Source organism: Brassica napus, chromosome C2 (genome assembly GCF_020379485.1).
Source record: "Brassica napus cultivar Da-Ae chromosome C2, Da-Ae, whole genome shotgun sequence".
NCBI classification, from domain to species: Eukaryota; Viridiplantae; Streptophyta; class Magnoliopsida; order Brassicales; family Brassicaceae; genus Brassica; species Brassica napus.
This window is the reverse complement of record NC_063445.1, coordinates 5,776,937-5,800,184: the sequence shown is the minus strand read 5'-3', so window position 1 is coordinate 5,800,184 and position 23,248 is coordinate 5,776,937. Positions and strand designations below refer to the sequence as shown.

The window sequence follows — 23,248 nt, the reverse complement described above, 5'->3', positions numbered from 1 at the left end:
TGACTTTTTTTTTTTTATAACTTCTCTTTCGTTAACTTGATGATCTATGATCATAGTGTAACAAATGGGTAATACAGTTAGGTACATAGTGATGAAATACAAAAGAAACATTATTTGGTTCCACGTTCTTTGCTAGGCTATCTGCAACTTGATTCCCATCTCTTCCGATCCACATGAAAGATATATCTTCAAACTTCTGTTTCCACCAGTTCACTTCTCGAATCCAGTTATATCCAGCAAAGTGAAGCACTTCCTTGTTTAAAATTTTAATCATCTTACTACAGTCACTCTCAAACTGTACCTTCCTGTATCCTTTACTCCAGCAGTTTTGCATTGCAATGATGAGAGCCTGTATTTAACTCTCGAATGCATTGTTAACATGATTCCCATTGGCTTGTCCCGCTCCCTTATAGGTTCCATTTGAATCTCTGATTACCCATCCCGCTTTACTTGTTTGTTGTTGAGCTGAATAAGAACCATCTACATTGCATTTGATCCATCCTTGAGGTGGTTTTCGCCAGCCCCTTTGTGTGCTCCTCCCATTAGCGTTCCCATATATTGATCTGGTTTTATCATTATTATGTAAGCTCCATTCCTTACTATCAGCCTGAGCCTGTTGTAGAATTCTCTCCCAGTAAATACTTTTCTGTTGAAAGATAAGCACATTGCGGCTTTTCCAAATCCTCCATAGGATCCAAATTGGTAAGTTTTGGTAGTGGGCAAGTCTTGTTGATGTTGAATATTGCAGACAAGCATCAATCTTCTCTTCAAAAGTAGCAGTAGAGCTGTTGATGATGATGTTTGAGATCCCAGATCTTCTACATATTTTCTGAGCATACGGGCATTCGAAGAATAAATGTTTCTCTGTTTCTAAAGCAGAACAACAACGTCTACATTGCCCATCTCTAATAATATGTCTTCTCTGCAGACTAGATCCTGTTGCCAACGCCCTCGAAGGCATTTTCAAGAGAAAATGTTTAATCTTTGATGGAGTATTTGTTTTCCAAATCCTTTGTTTGATGTTCACATTTCCATAAATCTCCCGTCCTCCATTATACCCTGGTAGATGTGTCGCAAGCCAATATCCAGATTTGACACTGTAAATGCCATTATCATTATAACTCCACCCCATTAGATCCAGTTCTGCCTTTGCACTAATCTTCATATGCAGTATTTTAGTGACGTCTTCTGGATGGACTTCATTTATAACTTCGTGCACATTCCAACTCCCTCCTCTTTCATTAATAAATGTTTGCACCTTTACATCTGATATTTCACCATTTATTGAACGAGGTGGTCGTGGTGGATGTTAAGGAATCCACGGATCATGCCACATCCGAGTGTTGTTGCCTTTCCCAATTATGATTTTCATCCCCTTGTTGAGTAGTTCTTTTCCAAACAATATAGATTTCCTCTTCAGCTGTGCTGTTAAGATAGTCCTATCTGGAAAATATCTTGCCTTTAAGATCCTAGCCACCAAACAACTTGGGTTCTGTAATATTCTCCAAGCTTGCTTAGTTAAAAGTGCTTGATTGAAGCATTCCAAGTTTAAAGACTTTACAGACTTGTTTCCATGCATACCAATGCAGTCCTCTGTTGTCTCCAGCTCCCCACCAAAACTTTGCTAAAATGCCATTAATATGTTCACAGATTTCTTTTGGTAATCTGAAAATATTCATAGAGAATATAGGCATAGACAAAGCAATAGATTTAAGTAGGACCTCTTTCCCCCCATGTGATAGATATCTCTGTTTCCACCCTTGAGTAACAGCTCTCACTTTATCAGTGATGTATGCAAACATATCAGCCTTCTTGCTTCCTATTTGCTCCGGTAGACCCAAGTACTTGCCAATGCCTCCAACATTATGTATTTGTAGTATGTTTCTCATCCTGGTTTGAGTTTCAGCTGAGACCTTCTTCCCAAAAGTAATTGACGATTTGTTGAAGTTGATAGCTTGTCTCGCGACCTTTTCATACAGACCAAAGATTTGTTTTAGTTTTTCTGCTGCCTTCTTGTTTGCCAATGTAAAGATTAGAGAATCATCTGCAAAAAGCAAATGATTCACAGCCGGGGCTTGAACTGCAATTTTAACACCCAAAAGACTCCTATCTTCCATTGCACGGTTCATGAGATGAGATAAAGCCTCTGCACATAGTATGAATAGATAGGGAGATAGAGGATCTCTCTATCTTATCCCTCTTGCCGGGTTGATATGACCTTCAGGAGATCCATTGATTAATACCGAGTAGTTAACAATGCTGACACAAGACATTATCCATCGAATCCATTTTTCATCAAATCCCATTCTCCCCATTATCTCCTTCAAGAAACTCCATTCTAACCGGTCATATGCCTTTGTAATGTCTGTCTTTATAGCCATGTATGACTTTGCTTGTCTCTTCCTTGCTTTAAATGAATGGAATATCTCATAAGCCACTAAGATGTTATCTGTTATCATTCTACCCGGAATAAAAGCAGTTTGATTTTCAGGGATGATACTCCCCAAATGCCTCTTTAACCGGTTAACCAGTATTTTGGAGATAATTTTGTAAGAAACATTGCATAGGGCTATGGGTCTGAACTGAGACATACCAGTGGGCGGGTAGACCTTGGGGATTAAACACAGATTTGTATGATTTAGTTGTCTGTCAAGCTCTCCTCTTTCGAATAATTCTGCTACTTCTTGCATAATTTCTGATTTGAGATCCTCCCAAAACTGATGGTAAAAAACTGCTGAGAACCCATCATGTCCTGGAGCCCTATGAGGTCCTATATCAAAGACAGCTTGTTGAATCTCCTCCATTGTAACTACTTGAGTTAAATCCGCATTCATATCTGAAGAAACCCTGGAGTGAAACCCTGTGAAGACCTCATCATACAACGCTTGATTAACAGGAGAAGAAGAGTATAAATCCTCAAAGTACTCCACTGCCACATCAGAGACTTCTTTGTGACCCTTTCTTATCACTCCATTTTCATCTTGAATCGTTGTGACTGTATTACGAATTCTTTTCCCGTGAGCAACTGCATGAAAGTATTTGGTGTTTCTATCTTCAGCACGTAGCCACTGAATCCGACTTTTCTGTTTCCAAAAAAATTCCTCTTCTAAATAGGCTTCATTGAGCTCTTGTTTTAGCTCAGTCCGTGCTTGTAGTGACAACGAGCCAGTAGTGATCGCCATATCTAACCGACTCCTTAATAAGTTGATTTTGTCAGAAGAATTCACTTTGTTACTCCTTTTCCATGTTGAAATGTGTTGTCAGCATCTTCCCAATCTCTGAGACAGCGGGATCCTACGGGAGATAGCATTGAAGAGTAGACGAGAATGCATGGATTCGTGTCGTATCGACGTTTTGGGAGAGTTCGGTCGCTACATAGCCACCGAGCCGTGTACGTGCTCGGTCGCTACGTAGCGACCGAGCTTGGCTTGTGCGTGGTCCGATGACCATACTTGAGCTTGTCCGTGGCTGATTTGGATACGTGTCTGTTGCCTTCGGACGATCGGTATTTAGTGGTTCGATTGAGATTACAACAAGATTTTACCACAAGGCTCTTTGCAAAGATTCTTTTTACGAAGAACAACTTTCGTAAAAAATGTTCACGCTGATTTTTACGGAGATTTGGACGTTAACTTCGTCGTGACCGTTTTTGACCTCAACAGTTAGCCCCCCAGCCCGTTAGAATCGTGGATCGTTGATGAGATTCTAGCGTGCGGTTAGGCGAGTTAGGCAAGATAGGCTTGTTGGACGAAGTTCGTATCCGAAGATTCGTAGACAAACATTGACGAAGAAAAACTTATGCATATAAAGAAAAGTTTTTTTTGTTTTTGTTTTTGATTTTTTTTTTATTAGGGCTGCGCCTTATGAAGGCTGCCTACGTACCCTTGTCGAAGGGATCAAGCCTTTCGTAGTTTGTCTTGGAGTTAAGATGCTTACGATCTTTTTTCCAATGGCTCTGAGCCATTTATGGTTTAGTTATGTGTCATGTAGAGATTATCAGGCATGTTGTTGTTGATGGCATCCTATATCGGACCTTTGTCGGCCTTGAAACTACCCTTGTGGGCTGTTTGCTTTGGCCAAGTGTGGCCGTATTTATGCTTTCGGGACTGAAAGCGTGTGGCTTCGAATCCCAGTCGCTTTGCGACTTTTTTAATAAATTGTGTTTCGCGTTTTAAGAACATGTTTGTATTCGTTCGATTGTAGAGGGAAGAGTATGAGTTGTCATCTCATATCTAACTCTTTGTAGATCGTTATATTCACTATTCATTTTAGATGAGAATGTACGAAAATATTGCTTTTCGGAACTTCATGAACATTGGAATACAAGCGAAGAGACATATTTTGGGATCTCGTATCTTTTGATATCATGCCGAGATGTTAGAGACCAGTGTGCTGGGTTTAGGGCAATACCTAGGCTTACTTCTGGTTTTAGGGGGTGCGATGACTAATTCGGCTTACGTATCCCGTTACTGTTTCAACCTGATTCCATACCGATTTAAAGTCCGCGATAGGTTCTCGGCTTATACGACTTGTATGGTTGGAACCGAGCATCTCTCCAAAGACAATTTCTAAGTCTCCTGGAGGTACTGGCCAAAATTTTGGATTTCTTTTATGGCGCTATTACCCTTGTATCGGGTGTATGAGAGCTATCTCTACGAGATGGCTAAGTCTATTTAGGACTGTTAAGAGTTTGTTGTGATCAGCAACAAACTTATTGGTAGATATTACCGTTTTTGAATCTTCGCGAAGGATACATGTTTTAAGAGGGTGTTAGTGCGTATGATTGTTTGGTCCTCCAAGATTGTGTTTTTATCGAGGAAGGTATTTTTGTCGAAAAATATTTTTTCAAGCGTCTGCGACGTCTCGCAGTGCTGAAGATTGGTTTCTCTTTCGTATGCCGCGTTTCGTGCTCGAAATGTTCGCGGGCTTGAAGATATTATGCGGTATTGCAAGGGTTTAGTCTTAACCCTGCGTTTGAGAAACATTTTGGTTTGTCTACGGATGTTCGCAGCCAAAATTGTTGTTCCTGTTTGGATTTGATTTGCGATCGAGGAGTTAGGACCAAGGGGTCACGTAAATTTGTCTCCGGAAAGAGGCATCCTCCTATACTGTGCTTTGTGAGGTGTTGGCCTTCCGAGATTTCTTTAGTGTATATTTGAGGATGTTTCGTATATAGCTATAGGAGCTATGTTACAAGTTTTCCTTACATGCCGCATTTTACGAGTAAAACACAGCGGGCTTTAAGTGAATCGTGGTATATGGAACTTGGTCGATTTTTGACAAGTTCAACCTTTCCGTTAACTGTTTGGTTGTTAGGACTGAGTTTTGTTATGACGAATTTACCGTATGATTCCTGTTTCTGGGTCATACGATAATTGTTTGTGTAATCGTTACTTGGCGTTTCAAGACAAACTGCGGATTACCGTTTAGCCATCAAGTTATTGGAGCGGTGGTCGCTCAATTATTTTGGCTTTGCATGAAGGCTGTGCTCAGCTTTATAGCCAAGGACATTGTTGATAAAGGATTAAACCATGGCATTTTTGTATTAACACCAAAGCCGTGTTAGTTTACGATTTTTCCTTAAAAGGATGTTGAATTCTGGTTCGGGCTTTACGGGAAGGCGTAGTTAGCCGAGGGCCAAAGGGCGTTTGTCGAGATTGATAGGCCAAGTAAGCTGGAGCTTTTATGTTTTAAGATGGCCCATGGGTGTAGAAAACGATCTTTGCTTTAGGTTTCAGTTATACGACGAATATTTCGTAAAATGTTTCCTTTAGTCGTATGAAAATTGTTTCCTTTTTATCCGAGGGAGATGAAGCGTAAGAGTCTCGACCCAGAACCCATACAAAGTCAGTTTCGAGGTTATTTCCTGCTCGGATATATCCGAGGGAAGTGAAACGTAGAAGTCAGCGCTCTACGATGATAGTAAATGGGATATTTCAAAGTAGCGATGTTTCCGCAGATTTTACGGGACGCGTTTTTGCTTTGATTTGGATCTTTGGTGAGATTTCCTTGGAATCACTCATGGAGTTTTACCAATGGTTATTTTATTATGATCAAGTTGTGAGAAATTTTTTCGATGCTTTTCTGTGACTTACCAGGTTCAACGGAAACTGAAAGCAATGCTGGTGGTTGAAGATTTTCTCGTATAATTTTTGACTTTTATACGAAACTCGTTTTATTTAAGTCGAAAGGGTCTTCCAGACTTTGGCTAATCATCGAGTTTTAGTTTGATATTGGTACAGGTTTTCTAAACGCATGATCGCGATAAGAGGTGCTGTATAGTCCTCGAGATTATGTTCGTGATGTTTTAGATATGTTGTTGGCATTTAGACAAATCTTAGATCGTTGTTTGCCTATTGGGGCGATTTTATTGAGGCATCCGATTGCCTAAGTGCTTTCTGCCTATCGCTGCGAGAATTTACTTTGTCAAAAGCATTTTTTTATGCCGAGGCAAAAAGTTTTTTGAAGTAAGGGAATATGCGAGTATAGTATACGTACCTACTCCCTCCCTTTTTCGACGAATAGAATGACCGACAATCCGGGTCGATTTGAAGACGACACTAGGATTGCGAGTTGGTGGTTTTCAGGTTGACAACTTGGAATATGTCGGTTTTTAAGAAAGTTGCTAGGAACGAATCGATTTTAAGACGATGTGCGTGTCTCTAGTACTTTCTTTCTTTTTTTTTGGGAAGCGAGCTAAGTATGCGTAGCAATCGTTTCTCGTTTTTGCGAGAGTTTAGATCGGTTAGCAAGATCTGCCAGAGCAATTAAAGAGCAATAGGAAAAATTGCCTATGACTTAGTTCACTAGACTATCCACCTAAGTTTTAAGTTCCCTAAAATTCTATGGCAGTTTCAAAAGCGTTTTATTGCTTAGTACCTTCCTACGAAAATTCCAAGGTTGATCTTGAAACAACTCGGACATACCTTAGTGTTCTCGGAGATGCAGTTTTGTCTCTTCTCAGTTTTGCTTGCTTATTTCCCCTTCCTCATCTCGTGTATGTTCGCCATTTTCGATATTGGTGTTTATCCTTTGAAACTTGACATTTATCTTCCGAACTTGACTGTTATCTTCTCCTTAGATACGACGTCAATTTTTATAAAAAGGTTCAACGTAATCATATAGTTGAGGTGGCTAAGGTGTTAAGTTAACCATTGCCGTTTTATACGATTAATTTGAATTCATGCGAGAAAACAAGTCTTTGCGTTTTTTTATCGGAAAGTTTCAATGGTAACTCCAATCGAGACGACACAAGAGACGTTTCAATCGAGATTCGAAGGAGAACGCAAAGATGGAGGTAAGGGCGAGTAGGAGCAAGCCAAGGAGTTTAGACGAGTCTTACTTGTTTTCGTAGTAAAATCTCAACGAAAACTCTGATTGAGACGAAACCAAAAGCGTTACGATCGGGATTCAAAAGAGAACGCAAATGAGGATCTTTTTGAGGCCTGAAAGGTCACTATGTAGCAAGTTGGAGGTCTGACAGGTCGCTATGTAGCGAGTAGGAGCAAGCCAAGAAGTTTAGACGAGTCTAACTTGTTCTCGTCGTAAAATCTCAACGGAAATTCCAATTGAGACGAAACGCAAAGCGCTTCGATCGGGATTCAAAAGAGAACTCAAAGGAGGATCTTTTTGAGGCTTGACAGGTGGCTATGTAGCGATTTGGAGGTCTGACAGGTCGCTATGTAGCGAGTAGGAGCAAGCCAAGAAGATTAGACGAGTCTAACTTGTTTTCGTCGTAAAATCTCAGCGGAAATTCCAATTGAGACGAAACGAAATGTGTTTCAATGAGGATTCAAAAGAGAACACAAAGGAAGACCTTTTTGAGGCCTGACAGGTCGCTATGTAGCGACCTGGTTTGGGCACTGGCTGGTCTAACTCGAGTTTTGATGATACGTTGATGTGGTCATTTAGTAAATGCTGCCAATTTTTCTACGAAAGTCTTATCATAAAATATTGACTCTTTTCACTTTCCAAATGATGTTCCGTAAAAACATTTCGAGTTTAATTTTACGAAAGCTGTTTCGGAAAATATTGTCAAGCTTTTATGAAAATTATTCCGCAAAATGTCATTATTTTAGTTTTACGAAAGCTGTGTAAAAAATGTTCCTGAGTTTAATTTTACGAATGATATTTCGTAAAATGTTATCGATTTCAGATTGACAAAAACAGTCTCGTAAAATGTTGTCAAGCTTAATTTTACGAAAGTTATTCCGCAAAACTATTATGAGTTTAATTTTACGAAAGTTGTTTCGTAAACATGTTTTCGAGTTCGGATTGATGAAAGCTGTCTGGTAAAATGTTGTCAAGCTTAATTTTAAGAAAGTTATTCCGCAAAACTAATATGAGTCTAATTTTACGAAAGCTGTTTCGTAAACATGTCTTCGAGCTCGGCTGTGGAAGAGCCCTTTTTCGGAAAAGTGATGTTTTGCGGCTCTTCTGCAACTTTAGTTTATGGGTTCAAGTACCATAAACTTTGGCTGTGACGAGCTTAATTTATTGCGACTCAACTTAATCAGAATTTTTTTCGCTTTCTGCAGGATTGATCCGAGGAAGTTATGAGTAATTTTTCCATTATAAGCTCGAACTCGAAGATTTATATTACCATGGAAGTGATTCTTAAGTATTTTATGAAACCTTAGGTTTAAGAAAACGTTTTAGCAGTGAGGGAAACAATCTCCCGTTTTGCTTTGTTTCGTCTCCGTCAACCGTTTTTAGGTTTCGAATGATTTTTAAGAAATCAACTTTGTTTCTCCGAAAGTTATCAAGAAGAAGTACATCCGTGGGGGTTGCGTACCCGATTTCATGTTTTTCTTCTTTCTGCGAGTAATCTAAGGTTTTTCCGCGAGTAACCTAGGGTTTTTCCGCAGTTTTTAGGAGAGCAAGTTTTATTTATCCTAAAAGTTTTCGGAAAAAGTCTTTTGGTCAAACCCTAACACGCTGAGATTTCTCACTCTCGGTAATAAGAAGAACTTTGCGGGGTTGGATAGATTTTATTGTTGTCCTTTGTGTTTGGAGGGAGAAATCGTGAGCTCGTTTTAGTGCTCTTCCTGTGGTGGAAGGTCGCGACTAAGTTTTCGATTTTGTTGAACACTACGGCGTTTCCGTAAGTGTTGGCCATAGGAGCAGTCAGTGCTGCGAGTTTGTCTTTCATATATGCAGACATCGTTTCGATCAAGCGTTTTTTGGCCATGAGTAAGAGTAATCCGTAACCCCCCCCCCCCTCCTTCTAGCGCCAAACTGGTGGGAACCAAAATTCGCACTGTCGATTTCCATTTAAATAAGAAAAGTAGGAGAACCTTAATTCCCCAGAGGTCCCGAATATCTACTAATACCACACGCCAAGCAATCAAAACACGAAATAAAGACGATAAAAAATAATAAATAGAAAAGAGAGAAAAGTAGATTTTATTCCGAATTCGCGTTTGAGCATTACAACAAGGTAAGAGCCTGGGCTACGAGAGCTGTCGGCGAGATTCCTAGTTCTAAAACCCTAAATCTGCTAAACCAAATTGAGTCGCAGCTCGAATAACAAAAACGAAAAAATTGCCTAAATTGCTCTAAGTGCTAAGTTTGATGTGTTTCTCGAATCCCCCTTTGCCTCTCACCTAGGACTCCTTATATACTTGCTCCTAGGTTGGTTTGCGCCTTTCCATTTCTGTCCCTAAGCCGCCATAGCTCAAAAATGAAGATATTCTAATTTTCCCGATCTTCGTGATTATCTTCGGAAACTTCACATTTATCCGCGGAAACTTGACATTTATCTTGCCTTACGAACCAAGCATAAACTGTCATAAGGCTTATGAGTTTTGGGTTAAGAAATCGTAAGTGGGCTTCGAATTGTGTTTTAGGTCTCTTTGGGTTGTCCTTTTGACATAAAATTCTCGGCCACCTCAGGTCCGGCGATGTGAAAAGATCGAATTCTTGAGAACGAGCGAAGAAGCAATTGGTCTTTGAATCGAAACATTTATTACGGTTTCTTCGATAAAAACAAACTTCCCTCGGTTTTAATCATAAAGTTTGACTAATGACTTCGAGTGATGAGAAACAAAGAATGGTTTAGCCATGGCCTACGAGAGATAGCATTAAAGAGTAGATGAGAATGCATGGATTCGTGTCGTATCGATGTTTTGGGAGAGTTCGGTCGCTACGTAGCGACCAAGCTTGGCTGGAGTTCAGTCGCTACGTAACGACCGAGCCGTGTGCGTGCTAGGTCGCTACGTAGCGACCGAGCTTGGCTTGTGCATGGCCCGATGGCCATACTTGAGCTTGTCCGTGGCCGATTTGGATACGTGTCTGTTGCCTTTGGACAATCGGTATTTAGTGGTTCGATTGAGATTACAAAGAACAACTTTCGTAAAAAATGTTCACGCTGATTTTTTCGGAGATTTGGATGTTAACTTCGTCGTGACCGTTTTTGACCCTAACAGACACAGTCCAAACCAATCGGGAAGATTGGCAAAATGGGTGATCGAGCTCAGCGAATACGACATCGATTAAAAACCACGAACGAGCTCGAAAGTGCATGTACTAGCTGATTTCGTCATCGAACTCGTCCTGAAGGAGGATAACGCGAGATCGAATACCCAGACATGGAAATTACACATCGATGAGACCTCATCGAGACAAGGGTCCGGGATCGGAATACAACTCGAATCCCTGACATGAGAAATGATCGAGCAATCATTTCGCCTGGGATTCAGCGCATCAAACAACGAAGCCGAATACGAATCCATGATCGCCAGTTTACGACTCGCACGAAGCGTCGGCACCTGAGAAATTAGCGCCTTCAGCGACTCGCAGTTAGTCACGAGCCAATTCCATGGAGAATATGAAGCAAAAAACGAAAGAATGGAAGTGTATCTTGCAATTCTATAAGAGATCGCCCAGCAGTTCCACAAATTCGAGGTCACAGAAATCCCAAGAGGAGATAACACGTCGTCCGACGCTCTAGCTGCACTAGCTTCGACTTCCAATCCGGCAATAAGGAGAGTAACACCAGTAGAAGGAAAAGAGAAGCCCAGCATAGATATTCCATACAAAGCAACCGACCCTCAAGAAGATAATCCTCCCCGCATTGGCGCAATCATGACACGAAGCAAAGCCAAGAGAGCAAACCAGAATCTCGACGACGAAACCAACAGTGATCTCGATGAGCGACCATCTCCTAGCGAGCCACCCATCAGGACTAGGAGGACCGCGACCTCAGCAACAATTCCTGAAGAGGCCGATCATGAAACTAACAGCAAAGCGCATGAAGCCTTCCGAAAAGAACTCGAGGCTAGACCAGACTGGAGACTCCCAATATTTAATTATATAAAAAATGGCGAGCTCCCCGGAGAGAGATGGGAAGCCCAAAAAATAAAAGCACGAAGCTCGCGTTATTATATTATGGAAGAAAAACTATATAAACGTAGCCTGAACGAGCCCTGCTTGCTAGGCGTATCGCCCAAAGACGCGTTCACAATCTTGAAACAGACCCATGGAGGTTCGTGTGGGAGCCACTCCGGCGGACGCTCTATAGCAATCACGATAAAAAAACTAGGCTATTTCTGGCCAATGATCGCCGATGACAGCGAGTAGTTCGCACTAAAATGCGACAAATGCCAAAGACACGCACCAATGATACATCAACCGACACAAAAGTTATCTACGATATCGTCGCCATACCCTTTCATGAAATGGTCCATGGATATAGTAGGTCCGCTGATATCATCAGGACCGGCCCAGTTGCGATTCCTTTTGGTATTAACAGACTATTTTACCAAATGGATCGAAGCCGATGCATACCACAAAATTACCTCAGCGACGGTAACGAGCTTCATTTGGAAAAACATTATATGTCGACATGATTTACTGTACGAGATAGTAACCGACAATGGACTGCAATTCATCTCGAAAATATTCAATGATTTCTGCGAAAACTGGAAAATCAAGATTAAGGCCGCAAGCCCCCGATATCCAAAATGCAACGGGCATGCGGAAGCCGCAAATAAAACCATAATGACCAACCTCAAGAAAAGACTCGACCTCAAGATAGAGAGGTGGGGCGAAGAACTGTACAGAGTCCTCTGGGCCTACCGGACAACTTCTCACACAACAACCCAAGAAACCCCATTCTCACTATCTTACGGAATCAAAGCCGTAATACCAGCCGAAATCGAGGTCCCAATCCAACGACGCATAATATGTCCAGAGGACATCGAGCTCAACGAAGAACTACTGATCGATCAACTAGACATGATCGAAGAACGACGAGAAAAAGCGGCAGTACGTGTACAAAACTACCAACAAGCCGCGTCACGTTACTACGACTCCAACGTAAGAAACCACGCTTTTTCCGTTGGCGACCTAGTCGTTCGAAAAGTATTCGACGGAACAAAGGAACCAGGAGCAGGAAAATTGGGTACAAGATGGGAAGGCCCATACAAAGTAGCTAAAGAAATCCGAACCGGAGTCTACGAGCTAGAAACATGCAAAACCGGCCTCCCCGAGATGAGACCTTGGAACGCTTACAACTTAAAGAAATACTACAAATAGTACAAACCCAAACCTCAACCAATTCTATCGAGCTTCGAGCTAGGAGGCTACCGCTCAGTAAAACGAAACATAACTACGAATAGGCTTGATCCCTCGAAGAGAGTACGTAGGCAGCTCGATACTGAGCGCAGCCCAAACAACCAAACAAACTTTTGTCACTTTTAGAAGACTTGAACTATTAGCATAACCCACCCAATTGATTATGCCATCAGGTCTTATAAAGGCCCACAAAACAGATTCCTGATCAGTCTCTGTTCCACACCTTCTAAATGTTAAAACAATCAAACTCAATGAAGCTAAAGTTGAACAAAGCATTCGACTAGAAAGGTATTAACCCGATAATCCATTTTGAAGACATATATATGTTTCTTCAACAAACAAAAAAAACACAACAAAAACTACGAACTCCAAAGCAAGCAGGTCAACTTTCACATCATTCTTGATCGAAGGAGTCACAAGAAACCTCAGGAAGCTCGTGGCGACTAAAGGAAGGATCCAACACCGAAGCAAGACCATAATCAAGATCAAGTGAGATCTCCCGGTCCCTAAGACGCCCCAACTCCTCTTCGAGCTCGAAATCACCTTCGATGTACTCAGTCAAAGCCTTAATACGAGCTCGCACCTCCTGCGAACGAATCTCGGCAGCCGTCTCCTCCTTCTTTTTCCGAAGCTTGGTGAGGTTGCAGGAAGCAATGCAGGAGGTGAACCATTCTGCAGTTCCTCAAGAGTAAACGAAGACGAAGATTCATTATCGTCATCAGTCTGATGTGGAAAATCAGTAACTGGGGAAGGCCCAAGTTCTACTGGAACTGGAGTTTCAGAGTTGTGATCAGCCATGTGTTGGGACGATTCAACCAGTATCACACGTGTTGTTTGTTCAGTCATAGGTTCATCGTCAAACAACTCTAAATACAGAGTCAAGGTTGGAAGACTCTGATCAGAAGCATTTTCGAAGATGTCCTCAGTCATAGGAAACTCTGTTTCACAAAATATAACATCTCTAGAGACAGAAACACTTCTTGTTTCCAAATTGTAGACTCTCCATCCCTTTTTCCCGAATGGATACCCGATAAAAATAGATTTATTTGTTCTGCTTGCAAATTTATCTCCTCCATGTTTCTGATTATTAACATAACAGAGGCATCCAAAAACTTTGAGATGATTCATAGGAGGAGGTTTGCCATAGAGAAGTTCATACGGTGTTTTGCCATCGAGAACTGCAGTGGGTGTACGATTGATCAAGTAACCAGCAGTTAATGCGCAATAGCTCCAAAATTCAACAGGGAGAGACGCCTGAAACCGAAGAGCCCGAGCGACATTCAATAGATGGCGATGTTTGCGCTCTACCCTTCCATTTTTCTGAGGTGTCCAGACGCAAGAGGTCTCATGAACAATTCCATTTTCCCGAAAATAGTCTGTTAAGCAAAGAAACTCAGAGCCGTTGTCACTACGCAATGTTTTTGCTTCAGTTTCGAACTGTCTTTCTACTAAAGCAACAATGTCCTTGAGATGTTTGGGTGCATCAGTTTTAGATGGTAACAAGTAAATCCAGACTCCCGAGAGAAATCATCAAGAAACGTAAGGAAATACTTAGAGCCACAGATGGATGTAGTTCGGTAAGTACCCCATAGATCATAATGCACTAACTCAAAAATCTTTGTTGTTTTATTACTGCTCAATAGAAAAGATTCTCTTGTTTGTTTTGCATGAATACAAACTTCACAAGTCTTAGAATCAAAAACACCAGTACTGAAATCATAAAAATGCAATAACTCTAAAGATTTTGAAGAAGGATGTCCCAACCGGCTGTGCCACAGCTTCGAAGAGGAAATATCTGCCTGTGAAACCGCAGATGCCACTTCCATTCCTCTGAAAAAGTATAGCCCATTCAACTGCTCACCCGCTCCAATCAGCATCCATGTGGTGCGATCCTGAACAACACAAAAGCGATCAGATATCTGAAATATACACTTCTTTTCTCGTGTCAAGTGAGAGACTGAAATCAGATGAAAATGTAGTCCATCCACTAAAAAAAAAAACACATTTTGAAGACCCATCGACATTGTCCCATGTTTATGTAAGGTAGTAAACCTTCCATCCAGAAGTTTAATCAACATAGGTGCCATATCACATACATCAGTCAAGTAGTCTAAGCATCATGTCATGTGGTTGGATGCTCTAGTATCAATTATCCAAGACTCAAAGAAAGACATACCTGAAGGGTGAGGACTGACTTTGGTTCACATCAGCTGAGGTTACGATCGAGTTGACAGATGCAGTTGCAGGTTCTGTAGACACATGATTAACACGCGCCCAACTTCTTGTTTGACATTAAGCGAAGCATGCATCATTGAATTGGATTTGTTCCTGGTTCTTTCCCCCCACCAAGCAGGGTAACCAATCTTCTTGAAACAATTCTCAGCAAGATGGCCAGTCTTACCACAAAGAGTGCAAGTCATAGAGCCACCTCGTATATCATTTTGCGTACGAGGAGGTCGATTTTGGGTCTGTACGGCGAAACTTACACCACCTGCTCTATCATCATGCAGACAAGCCAGTGATTTTGATTCCTCATCATGAGTTAGAACATTGTAAGCCTCTTCGAGTGATGGCAATAGAGTTCGTGAAAGTAGTGAAGATTTCACAGCTCCATAAAGCGAGTCATCAATCCCCATGAGAAATTGATGGATCTTATCTTCTTCGCGTTCCCTTGCAATTTCTTCCATCGTTTTTGCTTGTTGATAGTCAGCCAAGCTCGTCCATAGCTTCCTAAGCTTACCAAAGTATGTCTCAATAGGCATTCCTTGTTGACGACAAGTAGCGAGTTCAGTTTTGAGTCTCTGCACCCGCTGTCTGTTTTCATCGCAAATCGTTTCTGAATTTGAAACCACAAAGTCGATGCATCGTCACTGTGAGACAGAGTTGAACAGAGTGATTCATCATAGTGAGCTTAATCCAAGATACGACAAGTGCATTGTTGGTATAGTTCAATCGGCAAAACCAAATTTATTTCTTGCTTTCAAAGCCAAACAGATGCTTGCAGACCACTCATCATAGTTAGGTCCAGGCAACGCAGGCCGCGAGATCACCGTTCTGGGATTATCACCAGCTGTGAGATCATACAGAGAGATCGTTCTCCGAGTTACTTCAGTACGAGCAGTTGTTTGTTCTGAAGTTGCAGAATCATCGTGAGTCGACGACATGTTTTTAAGAAGAAGCCTTCTATAGAGTAGTCAGCCAGCTTAGGTCAAGAAAAGATAGAATGAAGATTTAGTGCTCTGATACCATGTCAAGAAGATTCTTATTCATACACTTTGTAGGCCAATGCCTTATATACAAGAGACATTAGGCGTACACATATTATAACCTGATGTACTTAGTAATTACAATAAGTGAGGCACATTAGGGCCTAATAGTGTTCGTTACACCTGAGGTGATATTTACTGTGTTTCCACTAGTTGTAATGTTGAGAGGAAAATGTCCTTCGGCGGAGTCACCGGCCTGAGTCCGGAGTGGATTACTGATCGTTTGGAAGTTTGAGGAAGAGACATAACTTGGTATGACATGAAACTGAACTAGCTCTACTTGTTGCTCGTCGGTTAAGGTGTTTAGGGTTCCGGCTTTGAGACTGGAGAAGGAGGAATCGCTCGGTGCGAAGATAGTGATTATGTTGTATGAGTTGTTGAGCTGGCCGTAGAGGTGGTTAGCAACGCCGGTTAATTTGAGTAGTCTGATGAAAACAGCGAACTAGCCTGCCTTTTGGAGGATTTTGGCAGGCCCGGCCCAGTACTTTGTTCTGCCTAAAGCAAAATAAATATTTGGCACCCCCTTGCATTCGAACCATGCACCTGTTACCAATTATTGCACAGCAGAACCACTAGACTATATACAACTTTTGGCAATTGTGATGCCCTTAAATTGTTAACCTAATTTGACGCCTGCTTCCCCAGCTTTAGGTCAGGGCCGGTCCTGGATTTTGGTGACGTTTGTGGGTCCTGGTGGAGCCCGAGCGGCGGCTAGCTGAGATAGGGTTCCGGGGATTGCGGTGAGGAGGAGGAGGAGGAGGAAGAAGACAGAATGTTCCATGGTGAATCTGTGTGTTTCGCGAGTGTTGTGAGTGTTAGATGTTTTTTTTGTTGTTGTGTGAGATGCTAGTTTGTAGTAAGTAGTAAAGGGTTATGATGAAATGAGGAAAATTAATTGGTTAAGAGGTCAACATTTTTACAACTAAGCTGATAGTTAATAATCATTAATCAATGATGATTTGCGTTTTTTCTTTATTTGTTTGGTGTGCATAGTTTCCATCACATCTTGTCAGATGAATTGTTGTTTTACCTCTTTGGCAATATTATTTAACAAATATTGTATGCCTTGTGCCCTAAATAAAAAGAAGAAGGGTAATTGTGTTTTTGGCTTAGTGTAATGCTCTTTTGGGACCAAATTATGATAGCATTTACTTAATTATCAGATGTTTATCGGGAGCCATGTATGCAGTTAATTTGTTTTTAAGTAGCAAATAATGCTGGCAGTTCACATATTGATAATGAATGTGTTTACTATTTAGTAATTACACGCAAGTGTGTGTATCTACATAGATTAAAAGAAAATCATTATTTCGTTTGAATGATTAAATCTTCTGTATGAAAAGGTAGCAGGAATAATGGAGGGTGTGATAATGGAAGGAGCAATTTGCAACTTTGCTTGGAAATTAAGAAAAAGCAAACAGATCAACTGATTTGTGTTGGACTCTCTTCTATTTTAAAGCTATCTGAATGTTGAACATTTAAGAGCTTATGTTTTTTTTTTTTCGGTTTGTAGTAATGTTGCCGGTGTATCAGATTCACTTTGTATGATTTTCAAGACATTTTGAGCTCAAATAAATAAATGGTTCAAACATGGAGAACATGAATAGTGACCAAAGAATAAAGAGAAACAATGCATTCATTAACATTCTTACAAATATTTTATCATTCATAAGGAAAAGTTTTTCCTTTCCATTCTTTCTCATTATTTTATTGTAAAGAAATATAGAACAAATTTGTTCCTCACTAAATATGATAAAGAATCATTATTCCTCAACATTTCTATAATTTTATTCATTTATGTTTTTTTCCGTTCCTTTTCTATCCGTTACCAATGTTCATGTGATGGTTACCAGCAGTGTATTTTGGAATTGATAGATGAGAATGCAAGTATTCCCATTATAGGAAAATATCTTCTTAAACAGAGAACAATTTGCATTTACCTTTTTGGCTAAACAATATTTATTTACTGTCAATATTTCTCTACAAAATTGTGCTCCGTCATTTGAAATTTCATTTCTATCATAATTTTATCAAATAAAAAATTGTATAAACAGTCTTTGATGACTAGAAAATTAATTAAAAGGCAAAATTTAATTATATGTCAACATATATAAACTCAAATAATGTAAACATATACAAATTTATAATTTGAAGGTGGGTGTGTATTGGTTTGGCAAGTATAATTGGGGACTAATGAAAACAACACTGTCAACCTACTATGATGTTTATTCTTTTGTCAGATTAAATTATGATTTGCATCTTCGCAACTGCTTAATTAGTATATTACTAAATAATCTCATGTAAAGAATCTCAAAAGATAGTTCAAATACTTCTTACAAGACTCAGTGCAAGAAGAACCACAAAAAAGAGTTCTGGACTGCTTGAGTTTCTATGTAATTAAATTATTTTCATTTTAAGTAACAAGCTCTTTTTGGTTGAATTTTCTGTTCTAAAATAATGGATCATTGTCTAGAATAGTAATTCGAGATTTGAAAGAGAATATAATTGTGGAACCTAAGAGATCACAAAAAAAAATTGAGGAAGCCAAAGGTTCCCGATGGCGCAAGAAACGTCTTACATTTCTTTAAATCCTCAAAAACATCACAAACTGGGCAAATACTATCTTGATTGGCTTTTATTACATTAATTTTCATGAATATAAAATATTTTCAAAAACAAAATAGTTACAAATACAAATGTCCATGAATATATAAAAATGATAGAAGTTTCCATTTTTTTTTCTTTCTCACTAGATATCAGCAGAAAGTGATTCTTCATGAGGCTTAAACCTGCAGAGTCGGCGAGAACAGAGAAGGAGTCTGATATTTGTCTTCTCCTCCCATCACAGGCCTTGGGACTCCAGTCTTAGGCGGAACTGACGTAACCAGGACGGTAGGTTTTCCCCAAAACCCCCTAGTTCAAAGAATGTAATTACATTTGCATGTAGCGTCGCATTTGCTAGTGCAGTCAATGAAGCAACCTTTGGTGCTTTTGTTTTTTTGTGGGCTTTCTTTTGGGACATTCACCAGGACAAACAAAATTTTTGTAATAATATGCACCCTGACCCTGGCACATGGCCTGCTCTTGTCCTGTGGGCAAAGGTGAAAGCATCCTGTATCTACTAGCAGCTGCTCCACTCTGCTCCTTGTCTTTCTCCTTATCCTTCCTTTCTTGTCCTTGTCCTTCTTGCCCTTGTCATTCTTGTTCTTGTCTTTGTCCTTTGGACCGTTACCATTACCTTTGCCCTTGACATCATCTCCTCCTTTACGCTTTTCTACTTTTCCCTCATTCCCCTTGCCGTTATTCGGTTGCCTTTGCCCCCATCGCTCTCAGCAATGACAATTTCGGTCAAGAGAAGCAATCCGAAGAGAGCAACAATCACATATGACTTTCTGCGCTCCATCACTCAGGTACAAGTCTTCTTCTTTGGCTTCTTCTTTAGTCTCTCAAGATGTTTTCTTAAAACTTCATATGATGATTATATCCCTTGCTTCATAGTAAGAAAGAAGGTGACTCTTTGGGTTTATCTCAAGTCAATAAGTCTACTTGGTGAAGCTTCAGCATCAAATCTATTAGCTAGAAGAGTTAGTTAATCTTTATTTAAAAACATGCATATTTATTAATTCACATTCTCTTTTTTTTTTTTGAATTGAATGTTAAATTTAATTCAAAGAAAAAATACATTTTTACAACAAAGCATCCCTTATATACTAAAGCACAAGTCACTCCACCAATCAAAATTTAACATATGACAAATGTTTACAAAATTTAAAAAAAAAAACAAAAAACAAATTACAACAAGTTTATTTGATCATAAATATTTTAACTGCCAATGAAAGAATCCTTATTTTGCAAACTAGCATCATCAACGTTCACATACGTTATGTAACTTCCAGTTATGTCAACAGTTTCATACGCTATATAAATCTGAAGCAAAATTTTAAAAATCTGAGTCAATCAAATTTTCTGCATTTTTTTTCTTATCCACAGTTCATCTTCTTTGGCTTGATTTTGCAAAGAAATTCTTTCTTAACTTTTCATTAAAAAATATAATATGTATTCGTAAACAAAAAACAATATGATTCAATCTACATGATTTAAACTGAAGATGTTATTAAAATGAGAATTCCATTACCACAAACCTAAGTTATTTTCAACGTGGAAAACTATGCTTGTGGATAAAAAGTATAATCATTTATATCTAAATATCTGTTTCAAAATACGGAACTAAGTTTTGTAGACATTTCTTATATAGCAGAGAGACAAAATTTAAGTTACGTGAAGCAGAAATTGAAAAAGAAATTTAAATTTGTAACTTCACTAATCTGTCAATGGTATTTTTGCAGATATATATATTTCAAACATGAAAACATGTCAACAAATAAATATTCATTTGATGTATAATCAATATTTGTATCGACATTTATAGATTAAACACGTCTATGAAACCAATATTTTATGCAGTATATTTTATACACACATATAACAATTATATATATATTTTATTGTGTCTTCATTTCTTGGAAAAAAATAAAAAAATTGTTTTGGCAACCCACGTCGCTTTGTTTGAAGGCAACTACTTCTAAATTTATATAACAATGTGTTAGGTAGGTTTAGAAGATATATAACTATGATAATAATTTGTTATTGATAAGTCATGGCAATTTTATGATCGTATAATTTTGGAAGACAATGAAATTGATCCGTGCTAAGCACGAGAGGTTATACTAGTCCTTATGTAAATCTTTAAAAAGAAACTTCAACTAGTTATTCAATCTTGACTCAAACCAAGCAATCATTCCTCCTTCCATATCTTTATCTTCCCTTCTTCTGATGACAGTGAATTTATTTCTCATAGTTTTGTCGAGTCTTTTTATCAGCACCTCACTTGGTGATGACCTTTCCCCATGTCTTCGTTGGTTTCTTTCTCTCCACACCGAGTAAACTGTGGGCTGCATAATATATCTTAGAGTGAAGATCTTGATTCTGCTCAGGCACAGACCATTTGAGGCAATCCAAACAATTTGCTCTAGATCGACCGAAAACTGGTCACTCAGCACACCCTTAGCCAAACTCTCCCAAATTCGAGTAGAGTAAGCACACTCAAAAAAACAAATGCTTAATTCACATTCTCTTTACCCATTTATTTAAGCTTCATCATCAAAACATATTTCAAATTAACATATTTCAAATTACTTCTATATTTTTGTTTAAATTCAATATTAAGAAATCATTATATAAAGGAATCTGCATATATTTCTCTATAAACTTTTATGAAAAAGAATCTAATGTTTGTTCTCCAATGCCTTTATGAGCAAGAAACGAGTTAGCTAGAACATGAAGATGTCTTGAACGAAGAAGAAAGCCCTTCATGTCTGTATATGTGTGCATTTTAAGAAACTCACTTTCATTGGTCCACAAGCCGCCCATTATTACAAGCTTGCACCTTTTCTATACACCAAAGAAATCTCAAACGCGCTAAAACATTTGACTAATTTACTATAAACCAGTTTACTTCTTTAACTCTTGAACCAATAACCAAACTGGATTTATATTATCAAAGTCCTGTTCTGTTCTGTCAGAAGAATATACAAGGCAGTGAGTCACAAACAAAATTGAACCAAGGAAACCGGCTTTGATTCAACGGTATACAATGTAGTATCTAGAAAACAAGTACATGGACTCCCTGTGAAACTTTCTTGTGTGCTAGATGCAAACCAGCTTGCATTTTCTTTCCAAAAACATCAAAAGAATCTGACACTTTTCTATAGTTTTTTTTTTATTTCAAAAGAATTAAGTGTCTTCTCTCTATTTTAGTTACTGAGATATATAGGAATATCAGGCTTAGCTTGCTCGGTACCAACACTAGTTTCTCCAACAGAAACAATAGTGCTACTACTACTGCTTGAAGAACCTCCTTGTTCCATCTCTTTCGTCATCTTCATGAAATAACTGTGCCTGTAGATAAAAAAAAATGGAGCAGAAAGAGTAAAAACCGTTGAAGAAACCAAAAGAGAGGAACAAAAGAATCAACTAAATTACCATCGCGTGTCTGCGGTTAACTCTGGATGAAACGCAGTTGCTAACAAGTTTCTTTGCTTCACAGCAACAATGACCTTCGTTTCCGGAAGAGGATCTTCGTCTTGGATTTGGACAGTAGAGCTTGAATACAAGACCTTGTTTGAAGGGACGGGGCAATGAGCTAAGACTTCGACACCAGGGCCGACATCTAGAACGGCTGGAGCACGTATGAACACTCCACGGAACGTCTCTGCTCCACCTTCTTTGGATGTTAGTAGAGGCACTGAGATATCAGCTTCAAAACTTTGAATCTACACATCCGAAAAAAAAAAACTTTGATTTTAATATTTGCAAATCTTTTGAGATAATATTTGTTACCTGGCTGCCAAAGAAGTTTCTATGGACGGTGCAGTCAAGGCCACCGACTAGTTCCTGACCTCCCTCTTTCTGACCTGAAGGTTTTCAACACTTTATAAGTAGTGTTTATTAATAATTTGAATCCTTAATTGATAGGAAGGTTACTCACCAACTGCTCTGTCTGCGAGGAATATAAGACCAGCGCATGTCCCCCAAACAGGTTTCCCTGTCTTAACAAACTCACGTAGAGCCGGGAACTTGAAAGAAAAACAAAATGAAAGACAATTAGACCTCAGAAGAGGAGACTCACACACACACACACACACTGTTTGTCCTCAAGACCCACTAAAGTTAAATCAAGGTTGTTCCTCTTTAGGACTCTGCATATGCTTTTGTTAAATGAAACATAATCCCAAAAAGTTAGTTTCAAAAAAAAAAAAAAAAAAAAAAACTTAATCCCAAAAAGTTATCCTTTATCAATCTCAAAGCCAATCTTTTTGGAGAACACATCAAAAAAAAATCTAGATTCTCCTCAACACATAAAAAAGGAAACTTTCCTTCCATCCCTACACAATTGAATTACAAAAACACAGAGAGATTGAGAGGGGACCAGGTTATGGTACTCTGCAAGTTTGGCCATGGTGGTGCTCTCGCCGCCAGGGATGATGAGAGACGAAACGGTGAGAAGCTGCTCGGCCTTCCGAATCTCGACTCCTTGGACGCCGAGCCGCCGTAGAGCCGCGATGTGCTCATTGAAAGAGCCTTGCAAAGCTAAAACCCCCACGGTCATCGAGGCGGCGTGATGGAAGAGAGTGTGTCAGATAAACAAGACGAAACTTAAACAGCGTGAATGTATGGACTCAGGACAAAGGCGGCTTTTGTTGTTGCAAGTGGTGACAATTCAACTTCTTTCCCCCCATTGATTTGGTATTTTAATTATCCAGTACTCTCTCTCTCTTTCCTAATATAAGTAATTTTTGGCTAAAAGAAAGAAAATTGAGAAAACTATTATGTTTTTAAAAAATATT

At 39.3% G+C, this 23,248-nt stretch overlaps 1 protein-coding gene and 1 pseudogene across 1 annotated transcript; both read right to left on the bottom strand.

The window, feature by feature from the left end:
• Positions 1-4: 4 nt before the first annotated feature.
• LOC125582129 lies at positions 5-1,165 on the bottom strand (annotated as a pseudogene).
• A 20,212-nt stretch (positions 1,166-21,377) lies between these two features.
• LOC106417246 (probable pyridoxal 5'-phosphate synthase subunit PDX2) lies at positions 21,378-23,147 on the bottom strand. Its single transcript, XM_048746593.1, has 5 exons — positions 22,831-23,147; positions 22,390-22,477; positions 22,242-22,315; positions 21,885-22,174; positions 21,378-21,800 (listed from the first exon to the last, which is right to left on the bottom strand). The coding sequence occupies exons 1-5, from the start codon at positions 23,008-23,010 to the stop codon at positions 21,656-21,658; spliced, it is 777 nt and encodes a 258-aa protein (XP_048602550.1). The 5' UTR covers positions 23,011-23,147; the 3' UTR covers positions 21,378-21,655.
• Positions 23,148-23,248: the final 101 nt, after the last annotated feature.